We start from the raw sequence: 13,626 nt of genomic DNA, 5'->3' as shown, positions 1-13,626 counted from the left end.
AATTTTTAATCTGCATGTTTTAGTTTGACTATTAACAAACTAATGTAACATTTTCCAGAGGAAACTTTGCCATACACAAATACAACTTAAAATGCAGACAAAAGGTTACTGGGAATTATATCTAATATTTAATGATTATCAACTAGGCTGTACACTTGGCTGCATGCATTGCTTCTATTGTTGATAAGAACAGATAAAAGCACACATCCGGTCTGGAAAAGTCCTCTTCAAAATCTAATCTATTTACACCTTTTGTACTGAAAGGCATTTGAAAGACTTATCCCCTGTAATAACCGGTTCAAGCGTCAGACGGTTATTTGGCGAGTCCATGGCATCTTTAAAGCCCTAATCTCATTTCAGATGAAACTCGTTTATCTAAGAGCTTATCCCGAGCGACAATGCGAAACCAAGCTGCACATAAAAGTAGATTTAGGGAAAATAAGAGTTAAGTAGAACTAAGCCATTTGATCTTGTTAAGAACTCATACATTTAGTTTACACATTGCATTTTTAGTTAAAATCTAGTTATAATATTATTAAACTATTATTTTATTTTTTGGCTTGCTTATGGGCACTGGATGCGTGTTATCTAAAAAAACGTAACATTGAAATAATGTAGTCTTTTGTAAAAACAAAATTAACTTGATTTTAAAAGAGCGGAAAACTTAATAAATAAAAATATTTCAGTGTGTGTAATATATAGGATATTTAAAACCAAATAACCTCAGTCTGTCGCTCAGCTATATCAATAGGCTTTTCGCTAAAACATTTCTGCAAGATATTATGCATTTTTGATTCACGGGTCTTTCACAAAATAAATCACATATATTTTTAGAGAATCCAGATATTCATATGAAAAAAAAACTGTAACTTGTCTTGTAATAAACTCAATGCAAGTTGAAAAGAATTCAACTTGCAACTTGAAATGAGTTAAATTTGCATCGAAACAATGTAATGAAAAGTAGTTAAATTACAATATACAACATATTATTCTACATTACACAATTTAATATTGTTTATTATAGCAAAGAGACTACTAAAGTAGCTATTTTAAAGTGAGATCGAAAGATCAAGTGTAAACAAAAACCAGATTGATTTCGGTATGTGACCATGTGATTTATTGTTTTAAACACTCTCGTGTGTAATAATTCAACAATCAAAGAAAGTAAACACGTTTCGATAAAACTGTGATTTAAGTACTAAAACATAGTTTAAAAAATAGGACTGTGTAAGTCCCTGTTGTAAATAAGTGATGTAACGTTGCGATGTAAAAGTCGCACAACAGGTTCTTAAAAGCAACCATTAAACAACCATTTTCAGCATTTCAGTATAACTGTTTTGAGAAAAGTCTGCAAAAACCACATTTAAAGTTCATAGAGGAAGGGCGGGGAGGCAATCAGCACCTCAATCAAAAACCGATTAATTGCACATTACTGAAATGCCCAAATGAATGCCAGTGAAACTTTGTAAATGACAGGCCTGTTATCAAGTTGAAATGCTGAACATTCACACTATTAGGGAAGAACAATACTGTTTATCTCTTCGAATATCTCTCAGGAAATGAATATCTATCTATCTAGCACAAATAGAAGAGACCAAAGATAAAAGAATAAATCCTTAGAGAGGTTTAATTCTTTGCTCTAAAAAGAAGAAAATACTTCACATTGAACATGAACAGTTCTTTAGATATTTTGCTAACAAGAAAAATAAAATCTCATTCAAAACGTTCATGAAATGGAATTATAGAAAAATATGTCAAATACTACAGTAATAAATGACATGACAAATTCTTTGCACTCAAGTTCAACAAAAAGAACAAAAAGCATTGACTTGTTAAGTACATGATTCATCCATCAACAATAGATGGAGTTTATAGTAACAAAAGAATTCATACATCTCAACACAAACTTGTATTTTGTTTGTTTAGCTGTAAGCGTAACAAACATGTACTATATAGGCACAGTTTTGTCAATGCCCCTTCATAACAAAATAAATTTTTGGCATCTGCTGTACAAAATCCACATATTTACACATTTTGAACATTTACACTTTTCACAGTCTGTTTGTCCCATTGTTTTTCCTAATCTTCATCATTTTGCTATATCAAACATATGATGCAAGATGTTTTGCAGCTGTATCATTCAAGTCTATGCAGGGACTTAAAACATGTTCTTCTACTGTGGCCACGGTCTCCAGACATTGTCACACAGCAATACGGGTTGTTTAGGACTTGATGATATGTTGTCAATGGACAGACCAGTTCTTTGTGCAAGCTTCGAGCAAGCAGATGGAACGCAAGAATTGTTCAGTTGGACATGATGTTGCTGTGCTAGTAGCAATGAATCTTCATAGAGGTGCACCTGAGTTTCTCTTTGGGGTGGTGTTGGAGACAGTAGTTGTGTTTGCAGTGAGTGCTCCAGTGCTTTGTGGTGAAGGTTCGCGTGTGCTTTTTCTGCTCCTTGTCCAAACTCATGGCTCTTGCTCGCAATGAAATGACTGACTCTTAGGAGACATGTCCTCATTCCATCACGGTAGCTCTGACGTTTGCAAGGTGAACTCACATCATCATCATCATCATCATAGTCTTCTGCTCGCCCCCTTTTCCCCCTGGTGATCGGATAAGAGTCAGTGTCTGATCTTTGTTCAGCTCTCAGGAAATTCACAACACTTTCCAGGATTTCAGCCTTTTCCACTTTAGGGTTTTTAAGTTTCTGACAACAAAAATTGAGAAAAGAAAGTAAAGGTTAGGCTACATATGAAAAGTTGATATATTTGCATACTTTATGAAATTCTTTTGAAAAACAAACTTACCTCATTGTGTGTATTTTCAAGTAAAAGTAATCTCAAAGTTTCTAGGCTTTGATTAATACGATCTCTTCTTCTTTTCTCCATGAGAGGTTTTGGGACCTGTAACATTCAATGCAGTATTGGTTAGTTGAGTATTATCTAGATACACCAAGAATAACAAGTAGCCTACATGATCTCCATAAATTTTTTGCCACATACTGCCACTCAATATACACAGGACATAAAATGACCCAAGCATGACCATATATATCATTTAGTAAAACAAGCATGAGAAAGTTTTACCCGTGTCGAGTCGTTTTGTTCCTGTGTGTCAGCAGCTTGTTTGCTCATATTGAACCTTCAAAATTACTCCAAACTAAGATGAGCAACATTTTGGGTTTGAGACTCTTATGGTATCGTTAGTCCACGCCCAAGTCCCTCACATCGTAACTGAATAATGAATAATTAACTAACTGGACCAATCATGTGAGCAGCTGTGTCTTTCATTAATATTCACCCAACTCTTGGATGAAAGGGGCATCGACTGTTTAATGTCAATTGTTAAGTAAAGCCAATAATGACCCATTTAGCCTCCCGCAGTGCTGCTCTAACGAGGCCTATTTATTAACGAAGATTAAAGAAGTTTTTTTCACGCGCAGTGTGATATGTTTTTTTTAATTCTCTATATCATTTTAATAATAAAAAAACAGAGAATACATAGTTATTTTTAAACATTATGATTAGCAGCTATTTAAATATTAGGCCTATATAACATTACACACTATCAAACAATTTTGCCTGCATCTAAATGCTGCCTCACATGTCATAATATTTTATTTTACTTGCTGTTTCAAATGTAGGCCTATTGGTGTCTCTTAACATTATTTCCGTTGAATTACACTCACTTGGTTATTGTCACTGATCGGATCACTGGCCTTAATTCCTTCAGAAATATACACTGATGGTCACCGTATAACAAAGACATTTTTGGGGGGGTTGGTTTGAACAAAGTCTTTGGGTTTGAGCTCTGAAGCGTGGCTTCAAATGAAACTTTTGCCAGTCTTTTTGAACCCAACTGCGCTGTGTGTGGCCATTGCTTGAGTGTATAGCCATATTTAAATATTCATCAAAAATTTCCAGAAGCTTTCTTATCAAAGAAAATGTAGCATTGGTTATATCACGTATTGCAAATGTACTTAGCACGAGTTTCAGTGCTAAGCATATAATCGCATTGTTTTCCATGTCTATTCATTTCAATAAAACTTTGCGCTTAATTCCCGACGATCCGCTTGAGCATTCCAACAGTTTGCAAGTGTAAGCGTGGGACAATAATCGGTGCTTTAATCGTTCACACTTCTATCAAAACACAGCACACTTAACAGATTAGCTGTTAAAGCTTGGACATTACACCTCGCATCACACCCCCACCACAACAGTAAGTGCGCATGTAGGCTACACTGTTTTGGTCAAGCGCGTAATTTTCGCGCCTGTTCTTTATTAAAACAATAAAAATATGAAGCCAAATATTGACTTTTAAATGGTCACAGTATTTACCAATATTTAAAAACCTAGCTTTTTCAATTTAAAACACATGCTCTAACCAAAATCTCCCTACATTATGGAACTCTACCATTTGTCCATATGGCAGCAAAAGCAGTAGATATACAAAACCTTTTTGCTCCCTTTTGCACATTTCAACCGATAATCAAATAACGCTTTGAGCTTTATTTTTTAAAACAACCCTTACGAAAATTAACCATGGTTTTACTACAGTTAAAACCAAAAAACAATGGTTACTGTAGTAAAACCATGGTAACCACAAAATACCCATGGTTTTGACAACCATGGTTTTCAAAAACCATAGTTAAACCATGGTTAGTGTAGTAAACCATGGTTTTGCTAATAGTAATCAACACACCAAAAAACATGGTTACTACACTTTTACCACAATAAAACCATGGTTAATTTTTGTAAGGGAAGTTTATACAATTAAATGTTTTTTATATTTCAAAATTTTTTCAGTTCTTAATTTATCCAACAAAATATCGACCAACAATGTTTCATCTTCTAAATTCTTTTATTAAAAATGTTTATTGTTTGTTATGAACAGAATAGTTGCCAATATAGTTATTGTTTTCTTAAAGCCTGATTGTTTACCTAAGGATGTAAAATGTTGGGTGGAAAGTTCACCATAGTTACGTCATTGCCACTTCTCCTCCAATCAGGTGCGACATCAATGTGCCTTAAAATCCCCGTTTGGCTGGAGTTCAGCACTTTCCCACAGCTACGAGTTTGTGTGAACATTTTGAAAGCGTTACTGGAAATGCAGCAAAAAGCCGTTCAAATTCTCAACATGGCAAAGACTGGAGGCATCAAAAGAGTAAGTTAATTTAAGACTTTTATATATTTAACTTATATTATACACATTTGTTATTTTCGATCGACATTTCTGTTAATTGTACTTAAACAATATTTTTTTTAAAAAACGTAGTATGTACTTAACGCTATTTTTTATTTTCTGTGTGTAGAAGTTGAAACCTGTGATAGAGAAAAAAAGAAGAGATCGAATCAATCATAATCTGGATGCATTAAAAGATCTGCTCTTCAAGACCACTGCAGACACAGTAAGTATATTTATTGTAATGCATTACTTTAATACTTTAACGCTTATTACCATGACAAACTTTTAATTGTGTCTCTGCTTTCTCTCAATTTCACCTCTTCAAGCGTTTACAAAACCCTAAACTGGAAAAGGCTGAAATTTTAGACCTTGCAGTTCAGTACATAAGAAAGACCACAAGAAAGATGCAGTCAAAGGGTAATTTACCTCAACAATATGACCCTTCTGTATTTTATATTAGCATATTGCATAATTCCTGTATTCATTCATGTGTTTTATTTTCTCTTTTATAGTGACATTAAATCAAATGGATTCCAAGGCTACAACGAATCAGTCTGTTATCTCTCTTTCTGTGGGATCCATCTACACCAGCGACATTTCAGCATTTGCCTTGGATATCTATGGGACCCTAAATCCATCTGAGCAAAAGGAAGCTTTTCCAAAACAAGGGGGCAATTCTGGTATCACCATGGCATGCGCTTCGAGAATAGAGAGTAATCCAGCATTCCAGGAAACGATTGATTTATTACCATCAGGGCAAAACCATTACAAAGAGCTTCTCTTACATCCAGAATCTTCGTTGTATGGCTGTAAACTTTCATCGGCTTCATATTATAATTCTCCTCCATCATCTCCAACTTTTAACAGTGTATTCCCCTCTCCTACTAATTCTCCTCCATATCCTTCCTCAGTCTGTCCTCTACCTCTCTCTTTTCCTCCTCCTCCTCCTCTCACAGCAGCATCACTTTCCCTCCACAGGCCTGTTACTATGCCCCAGCCCATTTTGCCTCACACAGCTAAAGATTTTACCCCACCACAGTCCCCCGTCATGTGTACTGGACAAGAACTCAATCCTACTCCAGCCCAGAATACATGGAGACCATGGAGCTGAATTGTTACATGAGTCATTTAGTTTTTTCAAGGCACTGCAATTGCTTCAATGGAGAATTTTTTTTCCAGAGGCATATGCACAAGTTTTTAGTGTTCATTTCTGTCATGTTTTCAATTACAGGTTTAGTTCAAGCTACCTTTTGTTTTGTCTAATGTATGTGGTTATTGTTAACTGTTTTATTTACTAGAGAAACTGAATAAATCGGTTTCATCAAATCCTTACTTGTGTTTTCATTGATAAGGGATGATGTGGCTTCTTTTGCATAAGATTTGTATATCTGTAGATAAGGTTAAAAAGATAAAAAAGAAACATACAAAAAGATCAGACTGTTTACTTCGTTCTTAAGACCAACATGGATGAGAAGAGGAGCTACTACCTCCAAAGCAAGTGGATTTCAAATTACAAGTCATTATTTTAATACAACAATTAATACATTTTTGCTATTATACCAGATAAGCATAGAATCAGATTACCTGTGGCCTATGAAGGGATAAGTTCACATTTTCATATACTGTAAATTCCTTGTTAAATTCTTAAGTTTAATCAATTTGAATTTACAATTAATTTATACTTTTTTGACTAATGAGGAGTTGCTATAAATTATAAAAGTAAAACTGAATTAATGTTATACTAGCTTTAATTTTCAGAATTTAGGTATTTAACTTTATTTTATAGCCTAATTTATTAAAATAATTACTAATATTTACTCATATAACATTTACTAAAGAAAAAGTGAACAGTCAGTAATATTTCTTTTACAAACCCTGGACAAATTTAAAGAGATAGTTCACCCAAAAATGAAAATGCTGTCATCATTTTCTCACTCTCATGTTGTTACAAACCTGTGTAAATTTCTTTGTTCTGATGAAAACAAAGAAAAAAAATGAGGAATGTTTGTAACCAAACCGTTCATGGGCCCCATTTACTCCTGTAGTATTATTTTTTCCTATTATGGAAGTGAATGGGGCTCATGATTGGTTTGGTTACAAACATTCCTCAAAATATCTTCATTCGTGTTAATCAGAACAAAGACATTTATAGACCAGTTCAAATGATGTAAACAACACTGGTCCAGAAACACTTCCTGTTACAGTTTGTGACAGTTTTTTTTTAATTTCACATATATTATTATCTTTAAGATGTTTGTTTAACTTCAGTTAATTCAGGTTTATATGTTCTGTTGGTTTATTTTATCCCAACGTTTATCTAGTGTTAAAAAACAGAAACAGGAAGTGCTTTTGGACCAGTGTTGTTTACATCTTTTGAACTGGTCTATACAGGTTTATAAAAGCATAAAAGTGAGTAAATGATGACAGAATTTTCACTTTTGGGTGAACTCTCTCTTTAACTCGCACGTGTTTTATTACAGGGCTCTGCTGCCATCTTGTGGTTTAAATGACTGCTGTTTACTATTTTTAATATATGAAGAGTTTCGTTGCAAAACGAGATAACCACCGTTTTTTAATTGTTCAGAAATCTCGTTTTTTGGTTGTGCATTCCAATTAATTTCAATGCAACTGCAGTTGGTTTGTTTTTAATTTAAACCTTCATAACTTAAAAAATACAGCTAAGTAGCACCATAAAACAAAATAATAACATGATAACATAATAATAAACATGTTTTGTCAAAAATGTTAAAAAATTGATTTATCTAGTTTTGCAACGAAACACTTCATATGAAGCCTAACATTAATGACATTTTGAGTATGAACAAAAATACTGCTTTGTTTCAGTCAGTCACATATTTCAGACACCTTTTTGTTTTTTGCATGTAGCATTTATGTAATACATTTATGCATTCCAGTGTTTCGCCATGAATATTGTGGTATAGATAGTACACATGTTGTTTGCATCTAGAAATCTTACAATGTAGAAGTATAGCAAAAGTATTTTAGAGTGGAGTACATGCTGACGTATGAAACACATTTTAATACTGACAAATATCACTCTTTTGAGTGGGGGGTGAAAAGGTGATGTACACCTTTAAATAATATAACACTTGCATGTTTTGGTCTAGAAGCCTAATTTTGGTCTTGTAGCCTAATTTTGGTCTTGTTTTAAAGAAGACACTTTAAAGTTTTTTTACCGAAGCGTCTGGAGGTGAACAAAATGTAAAAGCTATTTAAATGTAATGTAATAAATAATAAAACAAAATGCAATATAGTATTATTTTATATATAAAATTATCACAGAAATAGGTTTGTGTTGGTTTGCTGCTTACTCTTACAAATTAATAAATTACGGTCACTGCATTATTATTAGCTAAAAGGTTTTGAAATATAAAAACTGCAGTCTTAGACCTTTCCAACAATATATAGTTTGTTGTGCTAGGTTAACATTTACATGCAAAATATTGAAGTAAACTCAGCGCCAGTTAAGGTTTAATATTCCCATTACACATGTTGTTAAGCCAAATGGTCAGAAGAGGGCAGCATAAGATCTAGCAGCTTCAGTACAACTGAACTAAGCTCAGGTTTTCTATTACAGAGGTGCCTGTTAACTGTCCTGGATGCGTGATTTCTCTCTTCTATAAATGTCACTCTTTAGTCTCAGATACCTCTTGCCAGAGGCGATTCTAGGGTTAGAGCTTTAGGGGTGCTGAGCACCCAATGAGCTCCGCTGCATTCACCCGCTCTTTTTTCCTACAGAAACCAATAATATGTCTATTGTAAAATAAGTATCATTTTAACATTGGTTCAACTTACTCCAAATTCCAGATTTTTTTTTGGAGACTTTTCAGGCATGAAAACGGGTCAGGGGGGAAAAAGATGAGAAGAATATTACCCCTCTAGGGTCTGGGAGCACGCTCTCCCTTAGAATTTTTTTTAAATGACATATTTTAAAGCATCAATCTGATGAGTTTTGAGATGCATTTTTTGCCAACCTTTTTCTTTCTGATTAATGGCGAGCTAGCACTTTTTTTTGCCATTAATGCCATATTAAAGTCTCAGGACAAAAGGTGGGCTAGCAGCAGTGTGGGTATGGTTTATGTGAATATACAGTGTATCATTTTAAGCCTTTGTCAAAATGACAAATCTCCTAATTTATAACTTTTATGCCTACAACATATGGTAGGTTTATAAATAGTTTGTTAATTTGCAGCTTTTCTTTTAACAGTCCTTTAATTGAACCATTACCTTTACTTTATGTCTAAAACAAAACCCTTGTGACTCCTGCACTAAGGGTTAAAAACGTTATCCCCTTCATATTAATCTACATGTGACAAACTAAAAAAATATTTATTGTCTAGTTTGATAGTCAGACAGTTAGTGATTTCACACATAACTTACCGGTACTCGTGGTATACAGTGATATGTAGTTTGTTTTTACTCTGTTCCAAACGCCATGTTTTCATGACGACTGACCAGAAAAGACACACGTGACGTCATGTTTACATGACTCCCGATTGTTTAAATAAGTCTCAAATTAACAATAAATCATACAATAAACTTTAACAACGGAGACACACGTATGCGCACAAAACTGCATGCGTCTTGCGGAAGAACATTGTAACCGGCGCTACTTCTCTCCGTTTAAGTCTATGGACGAGTCACCCAGGTACTGTGCTACTCCGCAGCGCGCGGGTACCCGCCAGACTAAAATAATCCGAAAATAAACACTTATTATACGTGTACCATGGTGATTCATTATAAGACAAAAACACGGCTTGAAAGATTGATTTGTGATGTACTCGCTCATTATAAACATAACGTAAACATTTTGTAAGATTTGAACAAAACAGTTGCATCACAACCGAGGGGCAACCTTCCGATCTCTCTAATGAAGCCAACACGGAAGTGACTTAAACTGCAATTTATCGACTGGCCGCTTGAGGCTGGCTCCAAAAGGGAGTCAATTCCCATAGACTCCCATGTTAAAAATGGCCAACTTTACAGTAGAAAATAATATGTTTACAGCCTGGTACAAAACGTGTTTTTGGCCTATATAGCTAAATTTGCCCTTCATGACAACTGTGAGGGGGGTGAATTTTTTTGTAACTCATCCGTTTAAATTATATTAAGCCTTAAACTTCTGCATAATTAAGGGCGTGGCCGCTTGAGTGTCGGTTGAACAGCCACTGCTATCACTAGACTCGCGCTAGGCGGGCGTGGTTTCACCTCAGCTTCACCCATGTCCCGCCTCTTTACCCATTTTCGGTTTTCCGCGAGTAATTCGCGGGGACGCGCGGCCAAGATGGCGACGGCAGGCAACGCCTACTTTAAGCTTCAAAAGCGATCTTCACAAACCAATGGGTGACGTCACGGACACTACGTCCATATTTTTTTACGGTCTATGATCACAACACTTTTTACTGATTCTCACTCTGCGTGTGTTTCGCGCTGAATGACGGTCGGGCTCAGCGATGCAGGTACAGAGAAGTAGAAGAAGAGGATGACACCATTTACTAAGCGGGGAGGTTTTCATTTTCTAGCTTTACATATACATTTTAACCACAAACTACGGAGTATGTTTTGGACATTATTTAACCTTGTCAAAGACGAACGAACATTTTAGAATAAATAAATTTCTTGCTCCAAGTTTTAGGGGTGCTGAGCTCCTTTTTAGGGGTGCTGAAGCACCCCTAAAAAGGGGCTAGCCTCGCCCATGCCTCTTGCCATATACAATCTTTATTACAATAACAGCATATTTTTTAAGGAGCAATGCATCGAGGGATTTGGCTGGAGAGAGCGGCGTTTCTGACGTGACAGAACACGTCTTTAGGTAATGGTTATATTTTCTTCTTTCCCCGTCTTCACATTCAGACGTTTTTCTCTGTACCAGTGCCATAATTCCGAGATATAGCTATGGTGAAGCGTTAGAAGCAAGCACGTAATGGCCAGTTAGACTTTCTTCTCAGTATCTTTGCAGGTTTTTGATCAACGTGACGGGCGTCAATTCAAGTGTGAAGTACAAATTAAAGAGAACGCTATGGACAGAGGAATGCTGTCTCAATAATCATAATTAAATGTGCTTGGGAAAAGACCACATCGAAAAGCCCGAAATCTTCCCCCAAGCTTTCTAAGGTCACACTGATTAGAGCTGATCCTATTACCTGTGTAGTCTTAGTCTTGTTAATGGTGAATGCAACTCGTGCATTCCTGATCTGGCACAGAGCAGGGAGAGAGAGAGAGATTCAAAGTAAACACTGAGGAGGATCCAGCTCGAAGATGTCACTACCCTTGCCACGGTTTACTGGAGTCAGAGTTAAATACATTTGTGTTGGCACATCTCAAAAGCAATTTGTCGAGGCAGGGCTGCTGTCAAACTCTGTCATCACACGTGCACACACTTGTACAAGTCCCGGCCTATCAAAGCGCACACGCACACATACTGCACATAAACACATGCACATAAACACAGAAATGTTGTACATTTAGATCTCTATTTGAATCTTTATGTTAGTCTTGTCATCTGTGATATTCACGTACCTGACAAAGAGGCATAATAAAGATAATAAAGTTTAACTTCACCCTAAAGTCCTTTATATTGCAGTCTAGACTAGAGACCAATACTAGAGTCTATGTGTTCAATCTTAATGTTTAGCTGTAAGGTCAATGAGTCTTCATTAATGATTTCAACTTCCTTGTAATGTTGACAGATCGGGTTAATAGGGCTTAAGGGTCTATTTCGTTTCCTCATTCCACAGATAGAGAAAACATTTGCTAGGTTACGTTAGACACTTGTTTAAAAGCTGTTTGTAAGTGATTCAACAAGGGAACAAAACAAGGAGACAGTTGTTATGGGAGGCTTGGTGTATGTCTTGGAGCCATGTTCTTTGCCTTTGGTCTTAAAAACATTTTCATTGATATGTTTAATACATTTATGCTTGCAATACCAAACATTTGATAAAGAAAACAAAATAGGGTCAGATTAAATTGAAAACTTCACTCTTATAGTAAGAAGGTCATGTCATAGTTTAAAATCAAAGACTGAAATCAAGCTATAAAGGGCACTTATTATGCCCATTTTTGCAAGATAAAGAAAAGGTGTGCCTAGAATATGTGCCTGTGATGTTTCAGCCTAAAATACCCTACAAATCTTTTATTATATGTCTAAAGTTCCTGAGACAATAGTATATTTAGCTGCATTAGCACTACAGCATGCTAGCAAACAGATTTAGTAAAGATTTTGGGTAAAATTAACCAGTTATAATGCTTTTCCATTGGATAGTACCCCACGGTTTGGGTCAGGTCGGCTTACTTTTGGGGGTGTTTCCACTGGGTGCAGTACGTAGTACTCAATACTTTTTTTAGTACCACCTCGGTTGGGGTTCAAAGCGAGCTGAGCTGATACTAAAACGTGACGTAAAAACACTGAAGATCACTGATTGGTCTGAGAGGATCGCCACTACCAGCGTCATCACTATAATAAAAGATTAGCTTTACCTTCATGCTAGCTTGCGCTGTCTCGAGCAAACATGTTGTCATCTGTGCTCTGCTATAAGTTCCCAAGCTCACTTTTAGTGATGAAAAACATCCACAGGTTGAGAAACACAATAACAGGTTTTTTTCCAGACTTTCAGTTTGTGGCGGCACATTCGCGACGCGCACGTCTGCATATATGCTTTAATGCAACTTAACTCTTTCACCGCCAGCATTTTTAAAAAAAAGTTGGCAGCCAGCGCCAGCGTTTTTCATGATTTTCACCAAAGTTTAATGCCTTCCAGAAAATGTTCTTCTTTAAATATATAAACATACAATATACCAAATGAAAGAACAGACCATCTGCTTTCCAACAAAAAAAAAAAACGTTTCATTCTACCTTTAGTGGTTCTTTTGTAATCAGCTTTTGAATATGGGTAGGTTTCTGCAAAAACACCACATTTTGAGCAAAAAGCAGAGATAATTCCATTTTTGTGACGGACTTTTCATAGAGATCCCATTCAGAGCGATCTTTAAAACAGACACGGACATGCAGCAGCTTGCCATAGGGCAATACTTCCGGGTTTAAAAATTTGCCACCTGGTGGATAATAGCCGTATTGCGGAAAGACGGAAAATCTCGTCATTGGCGGGGAAGCGTTTTCTCTTGATTGACGAGATATCTCGTCAATGGCGGGGAAAGAGTTAAATTCGGCCCAGCGGTGCACGTCGACTGACAACACAAGTGTTTGTACAAAAATTGTAATTTGAGACCAAGGTAGTGATAAACACGATGTGTAAAGATCTATTTGTGTTGGTCAATTTTGATTTTGTGACGGACTGAGAAATAAATGAATGTATGGGAACTTATAGCATTCACTTGTATGATGTCACAGCAGTAGGCAGCGCAAATATAACGACATGCCTGTTATCCCTCCCACTCTGACGTTTTACTAAAGTCAATGGA

At 35.9% G+C, this 13,626-nt stretch overlaps 3 protein-coding genes across 3 annotated transcripts in view; 2 read left to right on the top strand and 1 right to left on the bottom strand.

Annotated features, from left to right (window-relative positions):
• Window positions 1-1,591: 1,591 nt before the first annotated feature.
• her5 (hairy-related 5) lies at window positions 1,592-11,742 on the bottom strand. Its single transcript, XM_055177671.2, has 5 exons — window positions 11,728-11,742; window positions 11,579-11,629; window positions 11,352-11,402; window positions 2,811-2,906; window positions 1,592-2,710 (listed from the first exon to the last, which is right to left on the bottom strand). Exons 1-5 carry the CDS (start codon window positions 11,740-11,742, stop codon window positions 2,174-2,176), a joined length of 750 nt encoding a protein of 249 aa, XP_055033646.2. The 3' UTR covers window positions 1,592-2,173.
• On the top strand, window positions 5,000-6,504 carry her11 (hairy-related 11). Its single transcript, XM_055177667.2, has 4 exons — window positions 5,000-5,166; window positions 5,315-5,410; window positions 5,514-5,604; window positions 5,700-6,504. Exons 1-4 carry the CDS (start codon window positions 5,023-5,025, stop codon window positions 6,296-6,298), a joined length of 930 nt encoding a protein of 309 aa, XP_055033642.2. The 5' UTR covers window positions 5,000-5,022; the 3' UTR covers window positions 6,299-6,504.
• Window positions 10,904-13,626, top strand: part of micu3b (mitochondrial calcium uptake family, member 3b) — a 50,400-nt gene continuing 47,677 nt past the window's right edge. The window contains exon 1 of the mRNA XM_055177666.2: window positions 10,904-11,020. The gene's annotated coding sequence lies outside the window, so the exon portion shown is untranslated. The remainder of the gene's footprint in view (window positions 11,021-13,626) is intronic.

Source organism: Misgurnus anguillicaudatus, chromosome 16 (assembly GCF_027580225.2).
Source record: "Misgurnus anguillicaudatus chromosome 16, ASM2758022v2, whole genome shotgun sequence".
In the NCBI taxonomy this organism is placed as follows: domain Eukaryota; kingdom Metazoa; phylum Chordata; class Actinopteri; order Cypriniformes; family Cobitidae; genus Misgurnus; species Misgurnus anguillicaudatus.
Note: the sequence above shows the minus strand (reverse complement) of the source record. Positions and strands in the feature narration are given on the sequence as shown.